This window comes from Tenrec ecaudatus, chromosome 11 (assembly GCF_050624435.1).
Source record: "Tenrec ecaudatus isolate mTenEca1 chromosome 11, mTenEca1.hap1, whole genome shotgun sequence".
NCBI classification, from domain to species: domain Eukaryota; kingdom Metazoa; phylum Chordata; class Mammalia; order Afrosoricida; family Tenrecidae; genus Tenrec; species Tenrec ecaudatus.
In genome coordinates, this window is record NC_134540.1 from 72,520,802 (window position 1) to 72,533,772 (window position 12,971).

A 12,971-nucleotide genomic window follows, 5' to 3' on the forward strand; every position below is an offset into this window, starting at 1 on the left:
CTGTCAGCGCTAAAATATGCTACAGATTATTGGATTCACATGCTCCCGTGGATGTGAAGTTCATTACTAATTAATCTAGTTAAACTTAACAATTATGTTATTATCATGATTATGAACAAAGAGAAAAAATATATATACATACTTCAGACTTTAATATATTCTTCAGCTTGTTAACTTCCAAGTTAGTATCTTGGACCTTCTGTTTTATGTCATTTAGTTCATTATGAGTATCATTCAATTTTTTGGATAATACCTATAAGAAAGAGCTAGATTTGACAACAAAAAGATCTAAAGTCCCCATGTCAAAAACATCATATTTACAACAAATATGGTAAATAAAAGTTACTATACTTCATACATATAGCCAATATAACTAATAAAGTTAAGTATTTCAAAACTTCTGGTAAAAACAGAAAACACAAGAACACCTAGTAATAAACGGGCAAAGGACAAAAAAAGAGAAAATTTACAAAAAGGAAGCACAAAAGGATAATACTTGGCAAAGGTTACTTTATAAGTAACCCAGAAATGCTCAAACAATGACATGCTCATTTGTCTATGAAATTAGCAGAGATTAAAACCATTCCTTTCTGTCAAAGAATGAGTGTTTTAATATTATTGCTAGAAAAAAATACAAATCTGTAAAAAGCAATTCGTGGTCAATACATCTCATTTTTAAAAGGACAAAAATGTTATTTTTGAAGATGGAAGATGGACTTATGGGGAGCCCTAATATTTGAAAATATTCTTCAAATGTTTTCAAAATTAATTAAAAAGTCATACGCTTTATTCAATTGAGATGAAAACAGTAAAATTTAATTTTAAAAATGCCCATAAAGCATTACTTACTAAAGTAACAAATTAGAAATATTCACATTAAGTGAATTATGTGGTCAAAAACAGAATACTTATATAATGGATCATCATCTATGAGAAATATTCTGAATAATTTATGATAACAAGAAAATGTTCATCTATATTCTCTCACTCACTTCTCTCTGACATGAGTCAATGCCAACTCATAACAACCCTATCGGACTGCCCCAAGTTTCCGAAACTGTAACTCTTCATGCGAGTAGAAAACCCCGTTTTTCTCACGTGGTTTTGAACTGCTGACCTTGAGGATCTCAGCTCAACGCGAAGTCACTATGCCACCAGAGCTCCTAATCTATATTAAATTTTAAAAAATTAATATAAAATAGCACACATACCTCAAAATCTCAGCTTGTTCAAACCTGATGATGAAATTTCTTAAGGGTTTTTTATATCAAAGCTTACATAATATGGGTTCTTGATTTACCATCTACAAATTAGATACTTCTTCTACCTCTGGGTCTATGACCTCAACAAGGCTTACATATGTGTGTGTCTTTTATATATACATATTGTTACAATTAATAAGCCAAGACTGTATTGCTAACTAAAGCTCTTTTTTCCCCCAAATTCTTTTTGTTTATATATTATGTCCTTTTTCAGTTCCATGACTTAAGCATTCTTTAACTTTTAATGCACTTTAAAAGTTCAGATTTTAAAAATTCAATTTGCATCTAAATAATTATTTATGTAAATTAAAACTTTTTTGCTTTTAAAATATTATTGTATAAATTTTAGGCCTTTTAGGACATACTTTGAGCATTCAGAATGGTACCAAAGTGGGGAAAATATTTTTGAATTGAATAATTAGGCAAATGGGGGCTTCCTAATTGAAATTTTAAATGATTAAGTTAAAATAATAATATTGGAAATAAGAGCTTAAATATATTGTTTAGAGAGGAAGTAATTACAAATGAAACTTTCATTTTAAAAAATCACAGTACCAGAAGACAAAAATAGTGATATAGTCAATATATCTATTTTACTTAAACAGAATAATACTTAGTCTATCAAATGCCTCTGGAAGTTCTGGGTGGCACAAATGGCTACGCACATGGCTAAGCAAAAGGTTGGCAGTTTGAACCCACCCAGAAGCACTTGGGAAGCCAGGCCTGTTGATCCTGCTCTCATAAGGCACAAACTTGGAAATCCCATGGTGCAGTTCTACTCTGCCCACTGGACTAACAACATCATCAAATGCACCTGCCCCCTTTCTTAAAAGCATATCCAAACTTTTTATTCTCATAAGTTGGCATATCCAAATATATATCCTTCATTATCCTTTGTAAAGTGAAATACAATGCTCTTTATGATCTGTTCTCTTTTCTTTAATGTTTGACATTCTATGGCTGAAATTTTTGCTTAGAAATGATGGAATATTCTTTGTTGCAAAGGTAATAAAAAATGACAGTGTTCTAATGCCTGGGCTATTCTACAAACTGAAATGAAGGTTGTGCCTCTGAAGAACTGTATCTCTATCGATATTTATATCTTTTGCCCCTTGGAGAAAAAGATTTGAGGAGAAGCATACCTGGTTTTCTTGTTTAGCTTTAGCGAACTGTTCTTGGAGATTGTCATTCTCATGAGCCAAGATATCTCTTTCTCTGGCAATCTGAGCCAGCTCATCATTTGTTTCATCCAGTTGTCGGCGCATTCTGGAAATGTCTTGTTCACACATAATCAGGGCTTCTGTAGACTGTCTATTCCACAAATCAAACAGTACATAAGAAGAGATATTTTACTGAAACAGAGTAACAAATTCTCACAGTAGAGAAGATGGATGTGAATACATTGAAAGTCTGATGCATTCAATTTGCAGGAATCAGTATTGCAAAAGAAAGAGTTTTATTATCATTTAACTATATAAAGTCAGCGTTTTGCTAAGCATTTCAAGAAAGGCCTTTCTCCTGCTTCTAACTGCTATGGCAGTTTTCTAGGTCAAACAGTTCCTCTTTCTCGGTTCTCATAAAACGGCTCAACCCTTAGCCTACTAATTGTCCTCACTCTATCATCCTCATATCCATGGCTTCTAACCCCATTTATCCCCAGAAAACTCCAAAGTCATTATCTGCAGCTTGCATTTTTATTACCTATAGCTGAGGAATGTCCCTCCTGCGGGTCATATATGGCCCTCAAAATCATCCATGCCAGCTAACATTACACGCCTCACCAAAGAGAAGCCGTTCCAGCCATCACATAACTGGTGAGTTATTTAAATGTCTGGTTAGTGTGGCCTGCAAAGGATGTTATAAATATCCAAATGGCCTTTGGTCTGCTCTACAGACATATATTTTAACTGTATACTAGAAACATCTCTTTGAAAGTTTCAAAGGCCCTTCAAATTTCATAAATAAATTCTTCTCATTTTCTCATCATGTACAATATTTAACTCGAGATATAAACCATATACTTTCTTAAATTATATCCCTCATAAGCACTTCACTTGTCCTCTCCTCCCCCAGTCCCCACCATAGCCCCATTCTCTCACTACCTCTTCTTCCTGAGTAATCTTCCTAACAGAAATATCTTCAAATTCCCCCAAATCTGCTTTTATCTGAGAAGGTTGCAAACCGTTTTGTCCATAAGACAGGAGGTCTCTGCCTATCTGTTCAGACATTCTCCCTTCCCTTCTCCGTTTTGGTTTCCAGCAGCACTCACCTACTTGTAGTTCAAGAGGCTCTTTAATATGATCTGTGGTCTTTGATTCCTGCTATTTTTTCTACCTGAAATAACCATACCTACCCTCCTTATTTGGCAAACACCAGCTCCTCTGTTACGTTAGGCCTTCTTCAAATGTTATGGTTGCTGCTGTTAGGTGCTGTCCAGTCAGTTCCAACTCATAGCGACCCTATGCACAACAGAATGAAACACCACTCGGTCCTCTACTATTTTCACAATCATTGACATGTTTGAGCCCATTGTTGGAGCCATTGTGTCAATTCATCTCATATGAGGTCTTCCTTTCTGGCTGGCACGCTACTTTACCAAGCAAGATGCGCTTCTCCAAGGGAGGGCACCTGCTGATAACAAATCCAGTGTGAGAGGAGCATTCTGTCTGTGCTTCTTCCAAGATGGGTCCATTCATTGTTTTCATAGCCCGCAGTCTATTCCATATCCTTCACCGTCACCATCATTCACGGGCATTACGTTTGCTTTGGTCTTCCTAGTCGCCCAGTTTTCACAGGCACATGAGGTGACTGGAAATGCCATAGTGTAGGTCAGGCATGCCTTAGTCCTCAAAGTGACATTTTGTTTTTAAATACTTTGACAGAGGTCTTTTGCTGAAGATTTTACCAGTGCAATATACTATTGATTTCTTGACTGCTATTTCCAAGAATGTTGACTGTGGTTCCAAGTAAAATGAAATGCTTAACAACTGCAGGGTTTTCTGTTATCATGATGTTTCTTATTAGTCTGGTTGCAATGATTTTGTGCTTTTATATTCAAGTGTAATTTACATTGAAGTCTTCGATCTTTGCTTTTCATCAGCCATTACTTCTCTTTAAGTCGTCTTGACTATCAGCAAGCAAGGGTGTGTCATCTGCATTTTCTAAATTGTTAATAAATCTTCTTCTGATCCTGATGCTCCATTCCTCTTCAGATAGTCTGGTTTCTTGGATTATTTGCTCACATACAGATTGAATAAATTAATTAAGGATACACCCTGATGCATACTTTTCATGATTTCAAACCACTCAGCATCCCCTTGTTGTGTTTGAACAACTGCCTCTTAGTCTATGTACAGGTTGTTTGAGCATAATTTAAGTGTTCTAGAATTCCCTTTCTTACAATGTTACCCATATTTTGTTAAGATCCATATAGTTGAATGCCTTTGCATAATTAAAACTACAGGTAAACATCTTTGTGGGATTCCTGCTTTCAGCCAAGATCAATCTGCAATCTGATATCAGCAATAATAATGCTCATTCCAGTTTCTCTTCTGAATCTGACTAGCATTTCTGACAGTTCCCTGTCAATGCATTGCTGCTGCAACTGTTTGGTAAATATCTTCAGCAAAATCTTACTTGCATGTAACAATAATGACACACTTAGATAATTTCCACATACTGCTGAATCATCTTCCTTTGTAATGGGCACAAACATGAATCTCCTCCAATCAGTTGGCTAGATAGCTGTCATCCAAATTTCTTTGCATACACAAGTGAGCACACTTCCACCAATGCATACATTGGTTGAGACATCCTAATTGATTTTCTATCCATCCTAATTGATTTTCTATCCATTGTTAGGTGCTATTGAGTCAGTTCGAACTTGTAATGACTGTAACAGAATGAAGTATTGCCTGGTTCTGTGCCATCCTCGCAATGAATACGATTGAACCTATTGTTGCCACCACTGTATCAATGTATCTCATTGAAGGTCTCCCACTTTTTCACTGACCTACTTTATCAAGCATGATGTCTTGACTCTCCTGATAACATGTCCAAAGTACATGAAACAATTCTGGCTGTACTTCTTCCAAGACAGATTGGTTTGTTCTTCTAGAAGCCCACACTATTTCCAGTATTCTTCACCAATACTACAAGTTAAATGTATCAGTTTTCTTCAGTCTTCCCGGTTTTTGTCTAGCTTTCACATGCATATAAGGCAATTGAAAATACCATGGCTTGGGTTAGATGCATGCATCTTAGTCCTCAAAGGGGACATTTGATCCCTCAAAGGAGATCAAAATGATCCCCTTGCCCTTCAACATATTAGAGGTCTTATGCAGCACAATTGCCCAATGTAATATATTGTTTGATTTCTTTACTGCTGCTTCCTGAGCCTTATTTTTCACCAATGGGTAGCTTGGACTTCTCCTTTCAATACTATTGGATCTTGATCATAGGCTACCTCTTGAAATGACTGAGTATCAACCAGTTCTTTTTCCTATTCTTTTGTTGCTTCCACTATCACTCAAGTTTTTGCCCATAGAATCCTTTGATATGGTGATTTGAGTCTGGGATTTTTTTTCTTCAATTCTTTTCAACTTGAGAAATGCCAAGAATGTTGTGCTCTTTTGCTTTTCTAATGTCAGATCTTTTGTATTTAATTCTAATACTTTATTTTGTCTCTCCAAGTTCTGTTTAGCTCTTTTGCTTCATCATTTCTTCCTTTCATTTTAGATACTCTTCATTTAAGAGAATGTTTCAGAGTTGTCCTGACATCCTTACTGTCACGTCACAATTCTGGTGATTAGTGTTCAGTACATCATATCATTCTTAAGATGGTCTCAAAATTCAGGTGGGATCTACTCAAAGTTGTACTTTGGTACTCCTGGATTTGTTTTAATTTTCTCCAGCTTCAATATAAACAGCCCATGGTCTTATTCTGATTGATGATACAGAGATTCTCCATCATCTCAAAAATTACCGAGTTACTACTATGCATTGTAATTGTTTATTTATGTAACAGTGAACAACACTTTTTCTTACTATCTTTGTACCTCAAATGGTACTTGGCCCCTGAGTAGTGTTCAAATGTTTGGTGAATGAATATTTTACCTTGATGCCTGCTCCATCTCAGCAATGATATTCTTCATGCCTGAAATGGTCTTTTCCTTGAAAAATAATATAAGTATTAAATAAAAAGTTATTTTAACTGTGTTATTTATGCTAAAACTGAGCAAAGACAAAATTTCCTTTCCAGTTTGAATTCTTTCTTTTCCCCCCAAAATTTATACCATGTTCTTTTCTTTGGGTAAATATAGATTGTTCTCATTAAAATAAAGGCTATACATTACTGTATGAGATCAGTACTTTGGGTTATTTTATTTTAATTTTTAGTATCAAAAATTGTTTTATGTTCTAGCTTCTAAAAGTGAATTCTTTTTTTCCAATAGTTTTATTAGCAAAGAATTTACATATCATACAATTGAATAGTTCAATCATTCAATAATATCAAGGGGTATTGTATAATCAGCACCACAGTTATCTGAGAGCATGTACCCTCTCCTCTCCCTGGCAACAACACACACTTAGGAGAAAATATTTTGTGTAGTCATCCTGTAACATAAGAACCCCTATTACCATATTATTCTAAGAGACAAACCAATGGTTTAGCATTGGAATAGGATTGATTCACTCTCTCAAATGTTTATGTCATTAACTCGGCGGGGGGGGGAACCACATATAACTAAATTTAATTCTTATGAATAATTACTCTGATCAAGTATGAGGGGGCTTCAAAAGTTCATGGGGAAACTCCATTATAAATGAATTCCATTTCGAAGCCCCTTATGTTGACATCTTCCCCCTTCTATAGTAACAGGAAGGCTGTAGACTTAGTGGAGTTAGTCAAGACTGAAATGGGTTGGAAGCTCTTAATCCATTAAAATTAATGTCAAGACTCCTCCCTTTAAAACTCTGGCTGAGCCTGGACTAATTTAACCTCACAGCTATTTTGACCTAATTATTAGCTCTTTGAAAAATAGAAAAAGTATTCCTTTACTAAATAATTACCTTGCTATTTGAATTTTCAAATGCTTATATGTAAGTAACATGATGAAAAACCAAACCTGTACTTCCCAACCAGTTTTGTTTCATCTACTGAGAGATATGATTGTGTGTGTGCATGTTTGTGTGCGTGTGAGTTCTATGGGCTCCTCTCCAGGGATTATTCGGTTCCAGCTTTCCATTCTGCTTCCTGGTAGAATGGAGCAGACTTAGTCACATCTAGCAGTGATAAATGCTGGAGTATGATTGAAATAATGAACACCAAGGCAGCTCAAAATGGAAACTTCTTTAAGAAGTGCAAATCAATGGAAGAAAACCCAAACAAAGTAACATTTAACATGAAATCTTAACACATGGTTTTGAAATATAATTTAATACACTTTAAAATAAATTCTGGCAAGCTAATTGAAAGTGTAGTGTTTTGGGAAGTCATAATCTGGTTTAATTGGAAATCTGGTTTATAATCTTGAAAAGCATTTCCTTCTATTGCTAGAACTTCATCTTGAGAGTACAATTCTCCATAAACACTGTTCATTACCTGAGGAAATTTCTTAGTTCTTTCTCTCCTGACTTGAGCCTCGGGTTGAATCAGGTACTTTTCTGCCAAACTACAGTAACATATCGTGCATACATGTCTTTAAATTTTTCTCCCCTTGTTGTACCATATACTTTTAGAAAGAGGTCCATTCACCCTAGTTTCCAACATAATGCTAATGTTTGTGGAATGAATGAGCAACCTTACATGGAAAACAACTCTTATTCCAATAATGCTGCCTTTTCATAAGAGGAAAACAGTTTAGAATCATTTTAAATGCTAGACAAGACCATAATTAGCTCTCTGCCTTTAAAAATTTTTTTAATAATTAAGAAAAAACTAGAAGGGAGGTTATGATCCAGTTTTACTCACCAGTTACATATGGTCTATTTTCAAAAGCTGAGTCTGATGTAAAAATGTGCTCCTACTTCTTAAAACAATTATGAAGTCAGTTTTAGTGGACTAAATGTATTGTCTCCAGGATGACTACTTGGGACTAGAAGTTCTGCCTTTTTTTTTTTTAAATAAATAAGTCTGTTTCATTACGTTGTCATGATTCACATTTTAACACTTGAGCTAATTGTCAGCGAATGTTAATCACAAATTGACAATAGAAACATCTATTTAAAATAACAGCCAATGAATTTGCACATTTGTAGTGCTTGTGGAAGTCATAGCTTGGTTTCATTTGAAGTATGGTTTATAATCCTAAAAAGCACCTCCTTTTATTATTAGCACTTCATCTTAAAAGTACAATTCTTCATAAAGACCTTAAAATGTTTCAAAATCCAATTTTAAAGTTTAACTCTCTAAAAAGTCTTGAGAAAATGCTATTATTTTATTCAGAATCAAGTTCAAGATTTAAAACACACACACACACACACACACAGTTCTCAGAACATACTTTCATGGCCAAACTCTCTCCCAGGGATGCAATGTTCTCCGATTTTTTGTCCAAACATGCTTGTAGGCATTCCTTTTCTTTAGCCAGATCGTTGAGTGTTGCACCAAGAATGCTGATTTCTTCTCGCTGAGCAATACTTTGCCTTGTAAAATTATCTAAATATGTAATAATAAAGGCATTGCTTTAATCAAGATTAAAAAATATTTCCCAAGCCAAGAAAATTGAAACACCTTTCGAAGTAAGTTCTCCTATATATAACAATTAAAAACAAAAGTATCTTGTTTTTCTCTCAAATAAAATTAGTTTTCACATTACTTACATAAATTAACATAAATCATAAATTCTTAAATAACTTGACAAGTTAAAAGAATAATTTCATGATACATGTGAATTAGCATGACAAAAGAAAGCTCTCTTATTACAAGTTCTCAAAGCAGAGTTACTTGTATTACATGTAGTGGGAAATAAGAGGAATGTGGATGGAGTCGGTAGAATACCAAAACCATATCTGACATTTTACCCATAATTTCTGTAATCACTGCTGTATATAAAATTGACAATTAGCACATCTTGATAACATATGCATTTCAATCATCTCTATGTGATTAAAGAGTCAAGTGTCTTCTAATGTTCTAATTTCTCTAATGTAGTTTATAAAATTCCTTTTTAAAATATTATGAGGAAGTCTGATTCCAATTTTGAGGCTCTGGCAAGCCCATGTCAACACAAACAACAGTGCTTTTCAAAGTATGGAGCTTCAGCCAGCAACAGGAGCATCACCTGGAAACAATTCTTGACAGCCATTGGATGTTGGTTCATATCTCTTGCTTTGAGGGTACCCAATGAATAGTGGCACAGGACTACCATCTATTTCCCGTTTTAATGCCCTCCTTGCTTTCTTGTGACATGTGTTCATTTGGGAGGCATGGTTCTGCCTTTGTGAATGAGTGTGATTGAAAGTTTTACCCTAGCACCAACCTCCTTGTTTATATAGTGTCCGGTCACAAGTTTAGTCTGTATAAGTCAGAAATTCATGTGTTGTGGTCTGGAATTCACCTTTACTCACATCATTTCACCTTTTCAACAGTGTTTTAAATTCTATACCATTGGCTAAATTAGTGACACTATCAGTAGAATTACCTTATACTCCAGCGGGATGATTTATAATGTTCTCTGTCATAAAATGGTAATGATATCTCTAAAGTGAACCAGAGACACAAACAAACCATAGATTTAAGAATGGATTTGGGACTTGAATGAAATTTTAGCTCAATATAAAGAACAATTAGTTCTTGATACAGCCCTGCTAGCTCATTGCTCACCCTCACAAATCATTTAAGATCTGGGTGCTACAGCAAGTGGGGTGAAGAAACCTGACTATTGGAAAGAATAGTGTCTGAGGTCTTAAAGGCTTGTCTTAAAATAAGCAGCCATCTGTGAGGTGTCAGCTAAGTTCACATGGAAGAAGTTCTCCAGCCTATGTGATCCAAGAATTGTAAATGATAAAACCCAAATCTGAAAGAGGGAATGATATCGGAGCTTAAATTGTAAACACCTAGTTTACAGAAGGTTATGCATGACAGTCGTAGCCCAAAATCCATTTGCAGAGTCCACACGTGAATTAAGCCTCTGAGAAATCACTCTCATCAAAGTTGAGGGCCATAAGTAGCCTTACTATCAGACAGAGAGCAGTGTGATTTTGGCGAGCTGATTTTGGCAGATGTAGTTAAATGAAAATGTAATACCTTATCATTTGATCTCCCTTTTGACTAATTTTAAAGTTGCTTCAGTTTTTAATATTTTCTGCTTTCTTTTTGATATTTTTCTGTGTGTGGTCAGGCTATGTTGTAAGGTTTTGCTTGTTTGTTCACTTGCTTCCTCTTTGTGGTTTTTATGGTTTTCTGTATATGAAATCCAGGATAGGGAGGTCTATGGAGATAGTAACTGGATTGATCATTGCCTAGGGCATGGCAGGGGAGGATGGGGGAAATGAAGAGCTAATAATAATGAGTATTAAAAAATGTTCAGAAATTGATTGTAGTGATGATTGTACAAATAAACTTAATATGATTGAATGATTAAATTGTATGATATGTGAAGTATATGCCAATAAAGCTATTTTTAAAATGAAGATTCTCAGGTTCAACCCAATACCTAATGACATAGAAATTCTGAGAATGGGCACAGAAATCTGTGTTCTCATAAGCACTGACTCCCCCGGAAATTCTATGAATGATGTTTGAAACCTACAAGTCTTGAACAGTAATTCTAAGATACCAGAATCACCAGGGGAACTTTGAAAAGATACAAAAGCCATCCCTGTTTTAACCAACTTGGCTCCAGTGATATAAATTAGAACTCTCCAGGTGATTCAGACAACCCACATGTTTGGGGTATCCTGAAATCAGAGTTCATCCTCATTAGGTAAAAAAAAAAATCAAACTTTTAAATAAAATTTTATTGCTTAAAAAGGAATCTGGGAGTTTACATCTCACTCAGGCCACTACTCCATTTTTCTATTACTTTTAATAACCACGCTTCTTGAGAAAAATTTCTACTCTTTCCTGTCTCTACTTCCTCACTTCCCCTTCCTCAACTTATGCTGTCTTCCACCTCCAGCATTCTATTCTGAGGGTTTTGTTGTTTGTTGTTGTTGGTTTTCTTTTGTCAGTGTTAACCTAACCTACAATTTTCCAAATCCAATGAATATTTTTTAATCATCACGTTACATCACTTCTGAAACACCTGATAATTGATCAGAACCTCCTTTTAAAAATAGTTTGCTTTCTTGGCTTCTGGACTTTCTTCATACTTTTGTGGCTTCTTCTACTCAGTCCTGGGGCATCTTCTCATTCTCTATTAGTCTTTAGGTATTTTCATGGTTTTAAAGGATCATTTATATGCTGGTGTGTCTTAAAAGTGTCTTAGCTTAGATTTTTCATCTGAGATCCAAACTTGCATAGTTACTGTTAATCATGTTCATGTGGGCTTAAAATATCCAAATACAAGTTTTCTTTCACCAGCATCTTTATTTTTCTTTCAGTATAACCTAGCTAATAAATATGACCACCACCCATCTAGTTGTTCATGCAATAAGGTCAAATACTAAATAGATTTTCTCAGTTCTGAAAAGGCTCTTTTATAAGCTTGATCAAAATTTCACCTTTACAAGAAGATTAAATTATGAACATATTTTCACAGCAGTCACTGTCATCTGATAACATATAAAACTTGATAAAAATAATTTTTCTATAAAACCAACTAGTTTCAGAGTTAGCATATGCACAAATTCCACCAAAAGTAGCATATCTGTATTGTTTCATTATAACAGCAAGTGAGAATCCACAATATTATAGCAAAAAATGTATAATTAAAACTAATTAAATGATTAAAACTAATCATTATAAATTTACAAAATTTGAAGCTTCATTTAACTTTTACTCATTAAAAATTTAAAGTCCTATCTAAGCATTTATGGGCCCAATTCAAAGTAAAATATTTACTATTAAAGATATCAAAGCAGAAAACTCACCAATTTTTTCATCCAAACACATAATTTTCTCTTGAGTAAGCTGTAGCTCATATTTTTTCTTAGCAAGGTGTCGCTGAGTATCAGAAAGGTCTTTTTCTGTGTTTTCATACAAAAGTCTGTAAACATTTTAATAATAAAACTAATTCTGGAATTTTTATATTTTGCTTATTTTTTCAGGGTATTTAAATTTTTAAAAAATTAAAGACACTAGTACTTAATTTTTATCTTTTTAATATTTGCACTATAAAACCACATTATAGGAACTTTAGGAAATAAAGGAGAAAGGCGAGTCTTCAATCCACCACCAGAATATAAACTACTATTATTCTCTTGGTATTAGCTTTTTTCTCTGCAAATTTTTAGCTTGTTATTCTATACACTAAAAATTGAGTCCTGACTTTTTTCACCTACAATTATTAATTTATTTCATCTTATCAAATATTAACAATTGTTTTGTGGGTGAAAATATTCTATTACTAAGTATAGTCATTTACTTAACTGTTCTCATATTAATAGACATTTATGTTCATTCTATTTTCTCACCATTACAAATAAAGCAGTAATGAGCAGTATTTCATTCATTCACAAACATTTGTTAAATGTCTAAGTATGTACCAGGCACTAACTGGGCATGGGTCCTGCTCTCATGGACTTGGCAGTCAATAAAAATGT

The 12,971-nt window shown here is 34.3% G+C and overlaps 1 protein-coding gene across 3 annotated transcripts in view; it reads right to left on the reverse strand.

Annotated features, from left to right (window-relative positions):
- The window catches only part of TSGA10 (testis specific 10), a 136,423-nt gene that overhangs the window by 49,885 nt on the left and 73,567 nt on the right, over positions 1–12,971 (reverse strand). For all 3 annotated transcript variants that reach the window (XM_075563216.1, XM_075563214.1, XM_075563215.1), the window contains exons 10-14: positions 12,300–12,415; positions 8,768–8,922; positions 6,378–6,433; positions 2,405–2,573; positions 143–253 (exon numbers count right to left, since the gene is read on the reverse strand). In XM_075563216.1, coding sequence (XP_075419331.1) covers positions 143–253; positions 2,405–2,573; positions 6,378–6,433; positions 8,768–8,922; positions 12,300–12,415 — 607 coding nt within the window. The remainder of the gene's footprint in view (positions 1–142; positions 254–2,404; positions 2,574–6,377; positions 6,434–8,767; positions 8,923–12,299; positions 12,416–12,971) is intronic.